Here is a 20,125-nt window from a genome sequence, read left to right as displayed (position 1 = left end):
ATATAAGCTCTTATTTCATGTAATTCCATGAATGAAGTCCCATGCTCACACCCAACAATCCAAGGTTGTGAGCCATAGGGGCCAGCAGCTCGAAACAGCTTACTAGTTGAATAAAGTATCGCTATACTACAATAATGGAAACTCATTAGCTATAGCACTGAGATAGTAAGCTTCAGTTTTCTAGAAATTCAAATTTTAAAATATATTCAAAAATAAGTGGAGACAAGTATTATCCTAGTTTGTCCAAATACACCTCATCATCTGCACACAGTACTATTTTAAGAAAAAGACAGGAAAGACCTCTAGCTCACTTCGTTTTAAGAAAATGCTGTATTCTTCTTATCTTTCTATGTGAAATTCTTAAGGTCAACTGGGATTGCGGTTTTGTTCCGAGACAACCTGGTACCTATCTGTTTACCTGCTCATGCTTTCAGTCTTTTACAATTATATTCACATCTATGTATCAAAAAATTACACTGTTCTTCAAACAGATTACTAAAATTTACTTTTCTCTTTTTAAAAATCCCTCACTAGCCCTGACTGGTATTGCTCAGTCAGTTGGGCATCAGTCCACAGAGTGAAAGGTCGCTGGTTCAATTCCCAGTTAGGGCACATGGCTAGGTTGTAGGTTTATCCCTGGTCAGGGAGCATACAAGGGAACGGATAGATGTTTCTCTCACACCAATGTTTTTCTCCCTCACTTCCTCCCTCCCTTCTCCTCTATCCAAAAATAAATTTAAAAATAAATAAAATAAAAATTCCTCACTAGATCTGAAAAGATCAAGATGATCAACCTGTTTTTCTCAAAGAATCTCCATCTAAATATTTAAGTTGTTCAGCTCTTTCTATTATATGTCTATTGTCCTCCAGTCATAGACATTCTGTGAGTTTTCACATTTCCTGGGTCAATAAAAGGCTAACAAATATATACACCAAGCTTCATTTCTAAATTCAAATTATCTTGGAAGCATTTAGAGATGTGTCAGCAAATGTTTTCATTTCTGAACTTGTGGACTTGAGTGTTCAAAAGGGGAAAAGAGCTGGGGTATAGTTATGTACAGTGGACTGGTGAAATTCTTAAGGACATATCAAAATCGGTGAGTCTATTCTTTTAGCTAGAATTTGTAATTTACAAAATGTGACTTGGTTTGATATGAGAGAGAAGAGTGACAACCTGGAGTGCATATCCCAACTGCAGACATTTCAAACCAAAATCTGAAGAATGTCGAGAAGGCCAGGGTGACTCTCACCTCTACACTGGCCAGCACACACTCTGAACAGAAGCACTGGCTCATCTGTGACCCAATTAGAAATTGTGCTGCTTTATGAAGGGAGACAGGGGGAGGCACAGTGGTCCTCAGGGGACTATTCCATCTGTAGCCTCCAATGGGCCTTGGGCTCACCCTCTATTTCCCTCAAAGCTATGACTCAACTAGTTGTTTTTGGCTGAGATTTCCACTGCATTTCAGATTCTGATGTTTAAAAACAAAAACAACAACAGAACCTTTTACAAACCTTATGTTTCCTCTTGCCTTTGTTGGAAACTTTTTCTGAAGCTTGTTTCTGAGCCTCTCTTGTGTGCTTCTCTGGCACATTTTTCTTTTCCCCTTTGGGTGGCTCTGCTTCTTTGTAAGGCTTTCCTGGTATTCTAGTCAAGAGATTCAGGTCAATCTTCACAATAAGTGGGTACCTGTCATCAGGCTCACTAAGGGGTGAGAGAAGTTCCTTCTCTTCCATAGGAGAGAACATTCGCTGCCGAAAAAAGCTATCTTCTTCCTCCACTGAGGAGGGCTTAATGGGAGTCCTATTACTCTCAGGGTACTTAGGCGTTTGTGAGGAGGGAGGAAGGCTCTCGCTTTCATCCGAATCTGAGGATGAGGTATCTGTTTCTATGATTTCCCTTGATTTCTGGGAAGATTTACTTGTTGACTTGTATTTCTTTTTCTCTGCTGAAGGGCGAGGAGAAGATTTGGACTCCTTCTTTATGTTGGGTTTCCTTGAACCTTTGGTGGCGGCCTTGTGTCTGCCGGAGGGCATGCTGGCAGCCATGTCTACGGGGGTCTCACTTTCTATCTTCAAACCTCCGCGGGGCTCTTCAGCCGCTGCCTTCTCGGCCTTTTTGGGTTGTTTTTTGCCTACAGTTCTCCTCTGTGTTGTACTGTCACTCTGTGCAGGAGACTTCTGCCTCCCACGCCCACTTTCTGATCCCTTTTGGACGGTTTTGGAGTCCCGTCCAGGGGTAGCAGAACTCGTTTCCTTAGGTCCACCTGGATCAGTGTAGCTATTCCCAGCGCCCTGTTCTCGGCCTTCCTTTTTATAGCCTTGAGATGATGGGATGTTACTGTCCACAGAAGAAGCTGGTGATACTTTATGTGGGTTCACTTTATTCAACCAATTATCAAGTTGCCATTTGTTTGTTGGTGGTGGCTCAGGCTGAAAGAGAAATAAATATGCTTTTTTCAGTATTGTAGCTTTCTCCTCCCTCCTTTGCGGTCTCAGGAAGAGGGAAAACACAATGCCTCATGGTATATGTTTTTCATAATTCTGAATGAATCAAGGCAAAGTGCTGAATATTGACTATTAGGTCTATAATCAGTTGAATGAGAAGATAAGCTTAATGTTATATATGGCCTTTAAATATTAAATATTTCTGTCAAGAATCCATTTTCAAAGGCAAAAATTAAAAAATCCATCTAGTTATCCAGAAAGTAAACAAATAATATAGGTACCAAGAGAGATTTTTAATCATTTTAGCAACCTACAGTAAAATTATACTATAAGACTATTTTAAGCCACAATAACTACATAATATGAATTACCATGTTAAGACACAAAATATAGCCTAAACAAAAACAAATCCAGTATTTTTATGACCTGAAATATGACCTCGAGTAGTTCTTAATCTAGCCTAAATGTTCAAATAAGGAAAATGAAGTGCCTAGGTATCCTCCAAGATACACAGTTCAATTTCTTTTTGTCAAAATATGTAACATTTCCTTCACCTTTTATATTTGAATCAGCTCCCCACTGGCCACTGCCAGGAGTCCTGAGAGCCCCATGGAAGGCCCCCCACCCTGCTCACCTCCGGGGACGCGCTCTGCGATGGCTCGTTGGCCTCACTGTCACTGGAACTACTTTCACTCTCTGAGTCAGACCCAGAGCTGCTTTCAGATCCACTGTGGCTGCTAGAATCATCCCGGGAGTTCTCTGCACCTTCACTATTATGGTGCGAAGGTTCAGAGTTACTAAAAGAGATAAAACATATAAATGACCAAAAGTTGTTTTGTTTAAAAAAAAAAAACAACAACAAAAAAAACAATGACAACAGGAAAGCTTTCAAATCTGGCAACTGACTTTAAGAAATAAAAGGATGCTTACCTTCCTGGTGTACTCCTTGGCATTGTCTTATCACAATCCTAAGATTAAAACATGAAAGGAAACCCATGAATGAATATGTAGTACTCTATTTGCTTAATGTGAACAAGTATCTCTACATGTTTCATAGAAAAACTGGTCTCTCTAATGTGTGCATCAATGTTAAGTAACACAACACACTGTTCTAACTTAAAGAATAAATAATTGCCAGGATAAGATAAAAAGCTTTGTTAATAGTTCTTGTCAACAACCTCATGCTTCATAAGTATGTTCTGATCCATGGTAAGCATCAAGGAAAAGTTAATTTTTATAATCAATAAAACACATTAAAAAAAAAAGAAAATGGAGGTTTAAAGATAGAACAGAAAACTACAACATTCCAATGTTGGAAAGCAGGAATTAACTTATTTTAAATAACTGAATCATTATAATTCTTATTAAAAAACAATGAAAACAAATACTGTATGAGACTGGCAAAATCATGTAGTAGTAGACACACCTGTTCCCCATCACTGTCTTCACTGCTGCTCAGCTTTAAGTCATCTTTTAACATACTAGTGGGAAAAGGCAGAAAGAATTATTATTTTTGGGACAATTTATTATAGCATACCAGAGTATTAAATATCTACTAAGAATTCTAGAAATAATGACTGTGGTAGCCAAAGATTCAATTGAAAAACAAAGCAAAAATATCAGTAAGTCTTATTCTGTCTGGTTTGGTTCACATCCAGAGTAAAAACTCAGAAGTCAGTCATTTAAAATTTCAGAAACTAACTTTTCCAAAAGTAAAATATTCATCTATCTTTTCTAATTAATAAAAGCCACCTTGTATTAACTTTTATACTCACTTTTATTATCTCTACTTTTTCGCTACACACACATTCATTATGAAAACAAATTATTGTACTCATACCCAAAAGTCCACTAGAGAAATAGAATTCCTAAAAAGAAGGAAGATAAAATGAAAGCATCAGCAATTCTCCTTTGTTGTCCCCAATGTTTTGTGAAGAGATTTGTACAACTGGGTAAATGTGAAAATCAGAACACAAACTCAAAGTTCTAGTTCATAAATGTCTCACTACGAAAGATGAGCACCCTATATAAAAGTAACAATTATGGGTAAAAAATCTGGCTATACCAGAGAACGACCATGTATGTATTAAATATAAACCCCAGGTTCTCAATTTTTATGACTGAATTCAAAACAATTTAAAAAACACAAAGATATATTTCTTAAGGCCATAAAGTCAAAATTAAAATTAAAAAAGAGTAATAGACCATAAAGCACTCCTTGCCTTTTTACAGGAGAGAAAAAATTAATACAAGCTTAGGGAGAATTACAACTAGAAAACATTTTAATTTCTCATGATCAGTAGTAGTTCCATTACTTTTCTTCTTAAAACCTTATAAGTCTCCAATCAGTGGAAAGAAAATATTCTTTCACTCTAATAACTACTTACACTTTCCCCTCAAAGCTTAACATGATTTCTCAATCTGACTCCAAATTGAGAGTATCACATAAAAGTTGACACAGAAATAAAGTAATCAGATAATTATAGAATTATGAAAAGTGTTTTAAGGCTGGCCCAATTAAGTGGGACAGAAAACAAGAAGTTTTCTTTTGGACAAGGGCTTAGTGTGTCTCCGTGACTGATTTCCTGTAAGCAAATATCTTACTTTGAATTCCCTCAGCCCTTATGATTTGACATGTGAATATGTCAAAGTTTTACCAAACTAGTCAAGGTCCTGCCTGCTTTTCCCTCAGCAACCAAAGTGATATGCATATATACAGTAGGCTCCCATTAGTTCTTCACATATGAATAAATATGATAAAGAGAAATATAATTTGAATTCTTCAGGAATAATGTGGGACTTGTTACACTCATATATTTTCATTCTCAGGTCTCCCTATGGTCATCTGAAGAGGCTGAGGTTATCAGTATAGACTGTGGTTATGGCATGGTGCTGGCACTATTATTGGCGATATTAGAACTTTGTTTTATTCACTGAGATGACTTGTGGTCTCAGGAATTCAGGAGATCATTCTTCGACTTGGAGTTTATTATCATCTAATATACTACCCTATTGAATTTTGATGTATACTCCAGGTTCTATCTACAAAATAAAAGTAAGGAAGTTTAACCCTTTGAGTGCCATGCGTAATTTGAAATTTGCAACATGAGAAAAATTATATCAATATATAACGTGAGGTACAGAGAAAGGAACAAAGCATAAATACAAATTATTCCATTGTTATTTACATTCATAGCCATCGGAAAAAAAGAGTCACTGGAAGCAATGCTCGCACTTTTGGGAAAATTTGTCAGCACCGCTCACAGTGACATTGGCACTCAAAGGATTAATAACAGCAGACATTACACTGCTTTAATAGTCTACATTTAGAGGCTACATGAAGGGCCTACAAAGAAGAATCCTATCTTTTTTTATGTCTTCTTTATTAAAAACAAATTGTCAATACACACAACATAAATACATATCTCGAAGAGATGGGAAAAAATCTGTAATCTCAGACAAAAGGTAAGCACACTATGGCCCACAAACCAAATTTAGACCACCACCTATTTGTGAAGGAAGTTTTATTGGAATGCAGCCATAGACACCCATGGTCAATGGCAGCTTTCATGCTATAATGATTGAGATGAATAGTTGGGGACAGAGAACATCTGGACCCTAAAGCCTAAATATTTCACTATCAGGCCCTTTACATAAAAGTTTGCCTACCCTTGCCTTAAAATATTAGGTATATATTCCTAAGTGTTGTTCTAAATATCCAGGTACTACATGTAGATGTTTTGCAAAAAACACAAACATCAAACTTATTAAGCAATAAACTTACGACTTAGACTGATGCCCATTTGAGGTTTTAGAAGAAGGATTGTATCTTTCTAGAATAAAAAGAATGCAGAAATCAGCGACCGAAGTAGGGTTACTTAGATTGTAAAATATCTATCAATATAGATATTTTTGGATATAAAAATAAAAATAAGATATAATTCTTCACCATCAAATTTTCACACTTTAAAGTCAGATAATAGGAGGCACTGGTAGAAATAGGCATGCTCATAAGCTGTTGGTAGAACTATAAACTCATGCAATCTTTTTGGAGGGCAATCTGGTAATATTATCTTCGCAATACTGCTAAATGCAAATATCCAATGAGTAATTATAATAAAAGGAATTTACTTTCACATATATCTGGAGGAATACACAAACATAAACACACACAGATATTTATTATATAACAGTATAGTTTGTGACAGCAAAATCTAGAGGTAAATGTCCATCAAGAGGGGACTACTGAAACAAACTATGGTACATACCTTCATTCAATATAACACAGTTTTAATGCTACAAAGAATGAGCTAGAGCTTTATGCTGATACAAAAACAGTTCTAAAATAAATTAAGTAAACAACACAGGTAACAAAGAGTAGGCACAGCTTATGACCCCATTTTCCAATAGTTAGCTTTGGGGAGAGAGAAAGGAGGTCAGGGGGTAAATGTAAAGATACAACATTCTTTAAATTCTTAAAAGATTTTAAGAGAGAAACTGTAAACTCTCTGGTCTATAACTAACTATTTTCTGTTTATTCTCAACATCAGGTCCCTTTTTCTTATAACAACAGCTTTAATACAGAAGAAATGGATATATAGATAAAATTGTTAACATTAAAAGGGATATTCTTCTAGTTTCATCTTTAAGATCACTAAAGGTAACATGCTAAGTATCAAAAAGTTCCACATATTTACCTCCCCAAATAGGTTATTACCAGTATAAATCTACCTTACTTAAGAGAGAATTACTCTTGGCAAGGAGAGCATTTGTTCTGTTAACAGAGCTACATAGTGAAGCCTGGACATTTACTACAGTTCCTCACCTTACTGCCAACTTTGCCACTATCAGGTCTGAGAACCATGCTTGAATTCCCTAAGGCTATCTTCCCATCAAGTTCCTCTGAGAAACCAAGAGAGTGAAGATGGAGGGAGGTTATGCAGCAAACAGCAGGCTTTCTTCCCAGACCAAAAGAGTAAATACATAAATACAGGAAGAGAGGAGCCATTGTAAGCAACAGTGACTCCTTCTTACCTGGAGTTTTGCTATCATAGAACCAAGTATCTTCATGAAGGAGACGGAAAGACAGAATGGCTCTTGGATTTATAAAGTGCCAGTCAAACTGAATCCATGAACTTTGTAGTTCAAATATTCAATAATAAAAAGTTAATTTTGCCCTGACCGTTGTAGCTCAGTTGGTTTGGCATCATCCCACAAAGCAACAGGTTGCTTGTTCAATTCCCAACCAGGACCCATGCCTGGGTTGCAGTCTGGTCCCTGGCTGGGGTGTGCAAGGGGCAATGATTGATGTTTCTCTCCCTCTCTTCCTCCCTCCCTTCCCCTCTCTCTAAAAATAAACAATATCTTTTAAAAAATAGTTAATTTTGCTTTCCAATGGTCTATAATTCTTCACTTTGTAAGCGTATCAAGATTCAATTCAACCCATTACTAAACATCAAATCATAAAAATTTGGATAATATATGCAAAAAGTATTAAAGCAATATATATGACCAAGAGAAATGCATGCTCAATAAAACCAAGAGGAAAAGAAATACTCACTTTGTTCTCCAGGGCCAAAGTTGGACTGCTGAGACTCCTAAGATAAAGGGGAAATAAATTATATAGTAACATTAAGTGAAAATGTTTCAGTAGTGAAAAATGCTTCATTAAATATTCAATTCCAGCTAATTCAATGAAAGATTATGTTGCGTCCCTAAGAATGCATTTTTTTAAAAACCACGAGAGAATCTAATGATTGCATCTGATCAGCCTCAGCAATTTTGTAGTCAACAATGGACTTTCCCAGAGCTTAATACAAAAAGCGAAAAACGACCTAATAGTGCTTTTTATCATTCATTTCTTTTCAGCATCATCCATGGCACTTTTATGCTAATTTCGAGCCCTAGAAAAGCAAATGGAAGGTTCTCAGTCTTGTCCTGGCCAGTGGATCCATTGGTTGCAGCATCATCCAATACAGCAAAAGGTTGTGGTATCGATCCCCGGTCAGGGCACGTACCTAGGTTGCAGGTTTGATCCCCAGTCGGAGAACGTACAGGAGGCAACCGATCGATGTTTCTTGCTCACATCCATCTCCCCCTGACTCCCAAATCAATAAACATATCCTCCAGTGAGGATTTTAAAAAAAGAAAAGATTCTTGGTCTTAAAAAAATGTTTGAATTTATTTTTTTTAATGTAATACCCAAAAATGCATACTAGGGTGAAAACAGCTGTACAACCTATATAATGTCAAAATATACCTGTTTTATGGACTAAAAAACTCTACATGGTATTCCCATGTCATTTTACTCCCTTTTTCTGCTCCCAGTTTACAATTAGTAACTTGAAGAGATTGTCATATACATCTTTATAAGCTCTATACTAGCATAGTGCCTGGTACTTGGGAAGCACCAATAAAAAGGAAGCCAAAATGCACTGTGTGAAACATGAGTTTTCACACTCAAGTGTCATGATGGGAATAGCTGTTTCATACGTGTACATTGTCCATTTTTTCTAGGTTAAGTCTATGGTACACTATGTACTACTATAATTACACAAACATCCCTAAATGCCTATTTAAAAATAAGCATAATTTTCCTTTAATAACGTAATTATCTGTGAAAGAGTAATCCAAACAGTATGAAAGCTAAAATACAGTTTTGCTAATAAAAAGAAGTTATAAACCTACATCTGTGGTCAACTGATATTCAACAAGAGTGGCCACCCAATGGGGAAAGAATTGTCTTTTCAACAAATGGTGCTGGGACAGCTAAATAGCCATATGCAAAAGAATGAAGTAGGATGCTTACTTCAGACAATATAAAAAAATTAAATGGAATCAAAGACCTAAATTTAAGAGCTAAAACTACAGAAAGCTATATGCAAAAGAATGAAGTAGGATGTTTACCTCAGATAATATGAAAAAATTAAATTGAATCAAAGACCTAAATTTAACAGCGAAAATTACAAAACGCTTAGAAGAAAATGTAGTTTCAAATCTTAATGACCTTGGATTTGGCAAAGATTCTTACATATTACACCAAAAGCCCAAGACACAAAATAAGCAAATAGATAAAACTAAAATTCATCAAAATTAAGAACTTTTGTGCCTCAAAGGACACATCAAGAAAGTGAAAAGATAACCCACAGAATGGGAGAAAATATGTGCAAATCATGTATCTGATAAGAGTGATACCTACAATATATAAAGAGCTCTTACCATTTAAAAAAACAAATAACCAAACTCTCTCAGGTCCTGGCTTCCAAGATGACCAAGAAAAGAAGAAACAACAAGCATGCCCAAAGAGGCCGCGGCCATGTGAAGCCCATTTGTTGCACCAACTGCACCTGATGTGTGACCAAGGACCAGGCCATTAAGAAGTTTATCATTTGAGCCATGGCTGGTGTGGCTCAGTGGTTTGAGTGCCAGCCTGTGAACCAAAGGGTTGCCAGTTCAATTCCCAGTCAAGGCACATGCCTGGATTGCAGGGCCAGGCCCCAGTTGGGGGAGCGCAGGAAACAACCACACATTAATGCTTCTTTCCTTCTCTTTCTCCCTCCCTTCCCCCCTCTCTAAAAATAAACAAATAAAATCTAAAGTTAGTCATTCAAAACATCTTAGAGGCCCTAGCTGTTAGGGACCTTTGAAAAGTGAGTGTCTTTGACACCTATGTGCTTTCCAAGCTGTATGTGAAACTGCATTACTGTGAGAGTTGGACAAGGTAATCAGGAACCATTTTTGTGCAACTCAGAAGGACTGAATACCCCCACTCTGATTTAGACCTTCAGGTGCTGCCCCAGAATCTCCACCAAAGCCCATGTAGGGAGCTAAGTCCTTAAGAACTGAAGAAAAGTTTTCTGGGAAAAAATAAAATGGAACTAGTATAAATGACCCATGGACATGGACAACGGGGTAGGGATTTACTGTGGGAGAAGGGGTGGGCAGAATGGGGGGGCAATGGGGGAAAAAGTGGGAAAACTGTAATAGAAAAACAATAAATTTTTAGAAAATGGAAATCATACTAAAGAAAAGAAAATGACAACTAACCCAATAAAAAATGGGAAAAGGATCTGGAAATATATTTCTCCAAGGAAGATATGCAAATGGCCAATAACCATATGAAATGATGTTTGACATTATTTCTCATAATGGGAAATACAAGTCAAACCCAAAATGAGATAGCTACCAATTCATACCCACTTAGGAAGACTAGAATCACAAAAATTTCTCAGAAATGCAAACTAATCTATAGTGACAAATCAATTTAGTGGACAGAAAGGGCAAAGACTGGAAGGAAACCAGCATTACAAAGAATCATAAAAAAACTGTGGGGTGATTGCTTTGCTAATTATATTGATTGAGTGACGGTTTCACAGGTGTACACATATGCCAAAACTTACCCAATTATATACTTTAGGTACTATTTATTGAATCTCAATTAATCCTCAATAAAGCTACTATTAAGAAGATATTCAACTATTTAAAAATATAAGAAATATCTGACAAAACCCAGCACCTATTTATGATAAAAACTCTCAGCAAAGTGGAAATAGAAGGAATATAACTCAAGATAATAAAGGCCATATATATGACAAAACATTAGCTAACATCATACTCAATGAGGAAAAAATAAGATTTCTCTTAAAAAACAAGACAGGGATGTCCACTTTCACCATTCTTATTTAACACAGTACTCGAAGCCTTACCTGCAGCAAACAGACAAAAAAATAAGAAAGACATCCAAATTGGAAACAAATAAGTAAAACTGTCATTATTTGCAGATGACATGAGACTATATACCGAGGTCAGTCAACAAAAAGTCCAGTGACTATTAATATAACGAGAATGGTTTGGGCAACATCAATGTAACCTGGCAGCCAAGGAGAGTGGACTGAAATGCACATGCATTTACAATGAAAACTTCACTGTACTAGTCAGCAGGGTGGCAGACACCATTGAGTGAGCATGTGTACTATGTATGGCTGTCCCATTCAAAATTACTGAGCGAGTAGAGCAATGAATATGCATCAAATTTTGTATTAAGCTTGAGCATTCCTCCGTGGAAACTATGCGGATGACTCAGAAGGCCGCAGCTGTGGGCAAGTGGTGACTGGCAGCTTCATCACGACAGCGCACCCGCTCATACATCATATCTTATGCAGAGTTTTTTGGCAAAACATCAAAATCACCCAGGTGACTCAGGCCTCCACCACCTTAAGTCCAGATTTGGTGCCCTGTGATTTCCTGCTTTTCAGAAAACTAAAATCATATTTGAAAGAGAAGAGATTTCAGATGGTCGATGAGATTCAGGAAAATATGACAGGACAGCTGATGGCAATTGGGAAAAATGTCTGAGGTCTGAAAGGTGCCTACTTTGAAAAAGACTGAGGTGTCATTGTCCTATATACAATGTTTTTGTACTTTATATCTTCTTCAATAAATGTCTATTTTTCATACTACATTGCTGGATACCTTCTGGACAGACTTCATAGAAAAAACCCTAGAGATCCCACCAAAAGCCACTACAACTGATAAATGAATTCAATAAAGTAGTATGATACAAAATAAATATTCAAAAATTGGTTGCATTTTTATACACCAGTAATGAACTATCAGAGAGAGAAACTAAGAAAATGATCTCATTTACAACAACAACAACAAAAAGAACCTAGGAATAAATCTAAACAAGGAGGTAAAAGACCTGTACTTGGAAAATTGTAAGATACTGAAGAAGATACAAATGAAGGGAAGCATATACCATGCTCATGGACAGGAAGAATTAACACCATTAAAATGTCCATACTCCCCAAATAAATAGACAGTTTCAACACAATTCCTATAAATACCAATGGTGTATTTCACAGAACTAGAAAAAATAATTCAAAAAATTATATGGAAAAGACCTCAAATAGCCACAGCAATCTTGAGAAAAAAGAACAAAGTTTGAAGTATTTTACTACCCGATAAGAAACTATACAAGGCTATAGTAATCAGAACAGTATGGCACTGCATTTTAAAAAGACATATAGATCAATGGAACAAAATAGAAGGCCCAGAAATAAACCCATGCCTGTATGGTCAATTAATATTTGACAAAGGAGACAAGAACAGATATGTGAAAAAAAAAAAGAAAGAAAGAAAGAAAGAAACTAGATCACTGTCTTACAACATAAACAAGAACTCAACATGGATTAAAGACTGAAATGTTGGACTTGAAACCATAAAAATCCTAGAAGAAAACATGGACAGTAAAACCTCAGGCAGTTTCCTTAGTAATATATTTTAAAATATATCTCATGGGGTAAGGGAAACAAAAGAAAAAATAAACAAATGGGACATCAAACTAAACAGTTTTTGCAGAGCAAAGGAAACTATCAACAAAATGAAAAGACAACCCCCTGAATGGGTGAACATATTCATCAATGATACTACATCTGATAGGGGGTTAATAGCCAAAATCTATAAAGAACTTACACAACTCAATACCAAAAAAACAAACAATCCAATTAAAAAGTGGACAGAGAACCTGAATAGGCACGTCTCCGAAGAAGACATACAAATTGGCCAATAAACACATAAAAAAATGCTCAGAGAACAACACAGACAAAGGAACTAAATAGAACAAAAAGCAGAGTAGCAGTCAATAGGGGGGAGGGGAGAGGGAGAGAAGGGGGATAAGTAAGGGAAGGGTTTAATTAAAGAGCCTGTATGAAGGACTCATGGACATGGACAGCGGGGAGGGATATGATTGCGGGAGAGGGGGTGGGCTGGGTGGGGGAGAGAAATTGGGGGAAAAGGGGACAACTGTAATTGAAAAACCAAAATAAAAAAAAAATAAAAAAAATAAAAAAAATGCTCAGTCACTAATCATCAGAGAATGCAAAATAACACCACGATGAGATATCACCTCACACCTGTGAGAATGGTTATCATCAATAAATCAACAAACAACAAGTGCTGGTGAGGATGTGCACTATTGGGAGGAAATTAAATTGGTACAGCCACTGTGGAAAGCAGTATGAAGATACCTCAAAAAGTAAAAAATTGAAATGCCTTATGACTCAGCAATTCCACTTCTGGGTATACATATATCTGAAGAAATCCAAAACATTAATTGGAAAGAATATATGCACCCCTATGTTAATTGTAATGTTATTTACAGCCAAGATATGGAAGCAACTCAAGTGCCCATCAATAGACAAGTGGATATAGAGCGGAATATTACTTGGCCATAAAAAAAAAAAAGAAATCTTAAAATCTGCAACAGCACAGATGGACCCAGAGGGTATTATGCTAAGTGAAGTACGTCAGACAGAGAAAGACAAATACCATTATAATTTCACTTACATGTAGAATCTAAAGAACAAATTAAAAAAACAAAATAGAAACAGACTCATAGATACAGAGAACAGCCTGATGGTTGCCTGGGGTGGGGGGGATACGTGAAAAAGGATGAAAGGGACTTATTAGTACAAATTGGTAGTTACAAAATATTTATGGGGATATAGAGTATAGCATAGGAAATACAGTCAATAACATTGTAATAACTATATATGGGGCCAGGTGGGTACTTGAAATATTGGGAGCATCACTTTGTAAAGTACATGATTGCCTAACCCCTATGCTGTACATCTGAAACTAATATAATATTGAATGTAAACTGTAACTGAAAAATAAAATTAAAAGAGAGAAAATAAAAAAATATTTTTTAAAAATACAGGAAATAATGTGTTGTGAGGTTTATGACATATAGGTAAGTAACATGTATGATAAAAGCACAGGGAATATAAGGAGGAAAATGAAGTTATACTGTTGTGAGACATAAAGCTATATGTGAAATGATATATTATTTAGAAGTAATTGCAGGTAGTGTAGTCAAGCAGCATAAGTTGCTGGATTAAAAGTAATTGTGATATGTGATATTGTAAACCCTGGGGTGATCACACAGAACAGGTCTGGAAGATTCACACTTTTTGATTTCAAACTCATACAAAGCTAATGTAATCAAGACAGTGTGGTACTGACATAAGGATCAAGAAATAGAGTGAGTGACTTTAAAACTGGTTTCTCTTTCCTATCCTAATGGCTTGGACAGAAAGGGCCCAGGGGTCTGAGAGGGGGGGAAACCTAAAATATTTCCCTCAGCCCAAACTAAGTATAATGGGCAAAAGGGTTTTGGACAGGTGAGATGTGCCTGGCACACCTTCCTCCAAAGAAGCCCTATTTTTTTCCCCGAATGTGGGACATTGAAAAATTAATACCTGCCTTTTGTCATCTAAAAAAAGAAAAGAAATAGAGTAAGTGAAACAAAATTGAGAGTCCATAAAAACAGCCTCACATTTATGGTCAATTGATTTTTCCACAGGGGTGTGAAGATAATTCGATGGGGAAAGAACAGTCTTTTCAACAAGTGATGGAAGGACAACCGGATATGCACAGGCAAAAGAATGAGTGTCTGACCCCACCTGACACGAAGTGCACAAATGAACTAAAAATGGATCAAAGACTTAAGTATCCTGGGTTAGCCAAAAAGTCTGTTTGATTTTATCTTTAAGATGGCTCTTGTACTGCTTACATTTTCAGCATATTATGCTTGATTATTTCAAGAAAGGTAAGAATCTAACTGAAACGCAAAAAAAGATGTTTGCAGTGTATGAAGAAAGTGCTGTGACTGATCGAACATGTCAAAAGTGGTTTGCGAAGTTTTGTGCTGGAGATTTCTTCCTGGATGATGCTCTGTGGTTGGGCAGACCAGTTGAAGTTGAGAACAGTCTACGTAATACCATGCGGGAGATAAGACGACATACTCAAAATACCCAAATCAAGTTTTTGGCCAAAATAAAAAATGTGTCTTTCACTTTATGGAAAAAAACTAAACGAACATTTTAGCCAACCCAGTAAGATTTAAAGCTCTAAAACTTAGAAAAAAATAGATGTAAATCTGTTACCTTGGATCATGCATGCAATGGTTTCTTAGCTATGACACCAAAAAATAAACTGGACTTCATCAAAATTAAAAATTTTTGTGCTTTAAAGAATACCATCAAGCCCTGACTAGTGTGGCTCAGTTGGTTGGGCATCGTCCCACAAACTGAAAGAATGATGGTTTGATTCCTGGTCAGGTCACATGCCTGGGTTGCAGGTTTGATCTCTGGTCAGGGCACATGAGAGAGGCAGCCAATTGATGTTTCTCTCACATTAATGTTTCTCTCTGTCACTACCTCCCTTCCTTCCTCTCTCTAAAGCCTTTGAAGAATACCATCAAGAAACCCACAGTATGGGAGAAAATTTTTGCAAAACATGTATGATAAGAAACTGCATTCCAAATATATAAAGAATTCCTATAACTTAATATTAAAAAGACAACCCAATTTAAAAATCAGAAAAATATCTGAATAGATATATCTCCTAATAAGATATACAAAGGCCAATAAGACCATGAAAAGATTCTCAGCATCATTAACCATCAGAGAAATGACTATCAAAACCACAATGACATGCCAATTCACATCCACTAAACTAGCTATAATCAAAAAGAAACATAATAACAAGCTGGCCAAGATGTGGAGAAATTCACACTCTCATACACTGTTGCTGGGTTATGGAAAATGGACCAGCCACTTTAGAAAATCATTAGGCAGTTCCTCATATATTAAACAGAGTTACCATATGACCTAGCATTTCCTCCTGGGTATGTAAACAAGAGAATTGAAAACACACATCAGAGGGGCAGGGGAAAAAAAAAAAAAAAGAAAACACACATCTACGCCAACACTTTACTAATGTTTACAGCAGCATTTGCTTTAATAGCCAAAAAACTGAAAGCAATCCAAATATCAATCAACTGAACAGATAAACAAAGTATGATATATCCATATAACAAAATATATTCAGTCAGCCCTGACAGGTGTGGTTCAGTTGGTCAGGCGCCATCCCACAAAGTGAAAGGTTGCTAGTTTGTTTCCCAGTCAGGGCACACGTCTGGGTTGCGGTCAGTCCCTGGTCAGGACGTGTATGAAAAGCAACCGATCGATGTTTCTCACATCGATGCTTCTCTCTCACTTTCTTGCTCCCTTCTCCTTTCTCTAAAAATAATTAAATAAAACCTTTAATAAAATATATTCAGTCATAAAAAATGAAGTACTGATACATACTACCACATAGATGAACCTTGAAAACATCATGCTAAGTGAAAGATCCAGTCACAAAAGACTGTATATTGTATGATTCAATTTACATAAAATATCCAAAATAGGTAAATCTATAGAGATATAACTTAAGATTAGTGTTTGGTTGCCTAGGGCTGGGGGGTGGGGAATGGTTGGAGGATATAAAAGGGTAACTAACTGCTAAAATCCTTCAGCAGGGTTTCTTTTCGGGGTGAGGAAAATGTTCTGAAATAATAGTCTTGCTGGTTAAACAGCTCAAACATACTAAAAACCAGTGAATTGTACATTTTAAATGGATGAATTCAATGATACGTATATTATAGCTCAATAAAACTGTTACCCCAAAAAAGAAAACGTAGGGATTAGCCAGAATTATGAACTTATATTCAAAGTCTTCTAATAAACTCAAGCTTTAATTTTATAATTAAAAAAAGAGGCATAGTTGTTAAATAATATGCGAGAGACTAAGTGAAAGCTGGAGTGCGTACATGAATATCAGACAATGTAGATTTTAAAACAAGCATTAATTAACATATATAAAGAGACATCTCATAACTTAAAAAGAGGATCAGTTCATCAGAAAGACACAGCACTCCTGAATGCTATATCTAATAACAAAGCTACAACATACATGAACTAAAAACAGACAGAACCAAAAGAAACAGATAGCAAATACAGATGCAGATGTTAACACTCCTTTCAGCAACTGAAAGAGTACACAGAAAGTCAGTAAAAATATAGATTACTTAACTACTCCCAGCCAACTTGATCTGACAATATAGAACATACTCTATCTAATGTACAGGAAACAGTCACTAAGAAGATCATATACTAGGCCATAAACATTTACGTAAATTGAAAAGGACTGAAATTATAGAGCATATATTGTCTGAAAAGAATAAATTAGAAATCAATTAACAAAATGATATCTGGAAAATCCTTAAATAGTTGAAAATAAAAACACATACTTCTAAATAATGCATGGATAAAAGTCACTTAGGAAATATTTTGCATTAAATTATAATAAAAACACAATATATCACAATTGATGAGATACAACTAAAGCAGGGCCTAGAGGGAAATCAGTCGTTTTAAATACTTAAAACAAGAAATGTTTCCACTCTATAATCTAAGTTTCCACCGTAACAAGTTAGAAGAAGAGCAAATATAACCCAGAATAAGTAGAAAGAAGAAAATAGTCACAATAAAAGCAAAAATCAAAGAGGTAAAAAACAGAAAAACTAAGATGGTTCTTGGAAATTATTGCTAAAACTGATAAATTCTAGCTAGAATGATCAAAGACAAAAAATACAAATCATTAATATCAGGGGGGAAAAGAACTCTACTATAGATCCTATAGACATTAAAAGAATAAGTATATATTGTAACTATATCTATGACAACAAATTTGACTACTTAGATGAAATAAACTCACATAAGGAATAAAAAATCTGAATAGCTCTATGCTTAACAAAGAAATTGAATTTGCAATTTACAACCTTCTAACAGAACTCTACAGGTCCAGATAGACAGCTTCACTGTTGAATTATATTCGATATTCAAGGAAGAATTAATACTAATATTTTAAAAATTATTTCAGAAAGTAAAGATAAGGGAACATTTCCTTGCTCATGTTAGGAAGCCAGTACTACCCTGATACCAAAACCAAAGACAAAAGAAAAAAGCACATACAAAACATCCAACCCTGCCACCACCACCACCACCCACACAAAAAAGGCAAAAGATTTTTGGGGGGGGAAAAAAAAAAAAGGGTTAATTAGCTCATGTAAAAAAACTTCAACATCATTTGTCACCAGGGAAATACAAATTAAAACCAAAATGAGATATGCCTGCCCAGTAAAATGGCTAAAACTAAATGGTTGACAATACCAAATTTAGGCAAGGAGGGAGAACAAAATCTATCACACCTGCTGGGAGATGGGATGGGAAGAAGTAGGAGTCTGATATAATCACTTTGGAAAACTAGTTTTCAGCTTAGTATTAATTTAATACGCACTCAACATGTGACCCAGTAGCCCTGGCTGGGTGGCTCAGTTGGTTGGAGCATCGTCCCGTACACCAAAGGGTTGCAGGTTCGATACCTGGTCAGGGCACGTACCTGGGCTACAGTTTCAATCCCCTGTCAGTGAGGACAGGAAGCACAGGAGGCAATCAATTGATGTTTCTCTCTCTCCCATTCTCTCCCTTCCTCTCCCTTCCTCTCTCTCTCCCATTCTCTCCCTTCCTCTCTCTCTCTAAAATCAATAAAAACATATTCTTGGGTGAGTATTAAAAAAATTTTTTTAATTAAAAAAACATATAACCCAGTAATTCTACTTTTTACCATATGACCCTGTATTTACCCATACAGAGACTTTTAAGTTAATTTTTATACTTTTTCTTAAAAAAAAAAAAAGATTTTCTTTATTTACTTATAGAGAGAAGGGAAGGAAGGGAGAAAGAGAGGCAGGGAAACATCAGTGTGCGAGAGATACTGATCAGTTGCCTCTCACACACTCCCAATTGGGGATCTGGCATGGCGCCCAGGCATGTGCCCTGACTGGGAATCAAACAGGTGACCTTTTTCCATTCGCAGGCCGGCGTTCAATCCACTGAGCCACACCAGTCAGGGCTATACTTTACTCTTAATAGTCCAAATCTGGAAAAAACTCAAGTGTTCACCAACCAGTGAATAGATAAATTTTGGTATTTTCATACAACAGAAATAAAAAGGAACTCAAAAAGGAACAAATTATTGATACATTCAAGACATGGAGGAATTCCAAAAGTATATGCTGACCAAAAGAAGGTAGCCATATATACAAAAGAAGTAAACACTTGAATGGATTCCATTTATATAAAATTCAAGAAAAAGCAAAACTTATCTAAAAGAACATAAAACAAATCAACAATGTGTGGGGTCAGTGGTGAGTGAGGTGGACTGCAAAGGAATGTAAGGAAATTTTAGGAGTGATGGAAATATTCTAATTATTGATTAGGGTAGTGGTTACAAAGGTACATACATCTATTAAAACTCACATTGCATCTTGTATACATGTGCATTTTTCATTTGTAAAAGTTGATTTAAAAAGTAAAAGGTCACTTCTTGGCCTTTTGGCTAAGATAAGGTGCAACGAGTAGAAGAGTGGTATGGCACACATACAGGCAGGAAGTTCTATCTCTACCTAACATCATTCACAAAAATAAACCAGATTAAATATAAACAGAAAAAACTAAGCTGCAATTATATTAAAAGAAAAATAAAAGGATATATTTATAATCCTATGGAATGAATAGTCTTTAACAGTAAATTAAAAAGCAAAAGCTACAAGAAAGTAAAAGATATTTATTCATCAAAATTAAAAACCTTCTAGACCATAAAACTTAAAAAGGACTCTGGGAAATACATTGGTAACATGTAGTAAAAGAAAATTGGAATCCAGAATTCAGACAAAACAACATAAAACAAAAAATAGAAATCCTTCTAAAATTCACAGGTAAAAGATGCA

At 35.9% G+C, this 20,125-nt stretch overlaps 1 protein-coding gene and 1 pseudogene across 1 annotated transcript in view; one reads left to right on the top strand and one right to left on the bottom strand.

Annotated features, from left to right (window-relative positions):
• Window positions 1-20,125, bottom strand: part of AFF4 (ALF transcription elongation factor 4) — a 69,405-nt gene that overhangs the window by 17,850 nt on the left and 31,430 nt on the right. The window contains exons 6-11 of the mRNA XM_090288344.1: window positions 8,009-8,045; window positions 6,233-6,281; window positions 3,875-3,929; window positions 3,379-3,416; window positions 3,083-3,245; window positions 1,516-2,433 (exon numbers count right to left, since the gene is read on the bottom strand). Coding sequence (XP_090144470.1) covers window positions 1,516-2,433; window positions 3,083-3,245; window positions 3,379-3,416; window positions 3,875-3,929; window positions 6,233-6,281; window positions 8,009-8,045 — 1,260 coding nt within the window. The remainder of the gene's footprint in view (window positions 1-1,515; window positions 2,434-3,082; window positions 3,246-3,378; window positions 3,417-3,874; window positions 3,930-6,232; window positions 6,282-8,008; window positions 8,046-20,125) is intronic.
• LOC150000816 (putative ribosomal protein eS26-like) lies at window positions 9,715-10,270 on the top strand (annotated as a pseudogene).

The sequence above is a fragment of the Furipterus horrens genome, unplaced genomic scaffold (assembly GCF_987537825.1).
Source record: "Furipterus horrens unplaced genomic scaffold, mFurHor1.1.pri manual_scaffold_10, whole genome shotgun sequence".
In the NCBI taxonomy this organism is placed as follows: domain Eukaryota; kingdom Metazoa; phylum Chordata; class Mammalia; order Chiroptera; family Furipteridae; genus Furipterus; species Furipterus horrens.
This window is presented reverse-complemented; position numbering and strand designations above follow the sequence as displayed.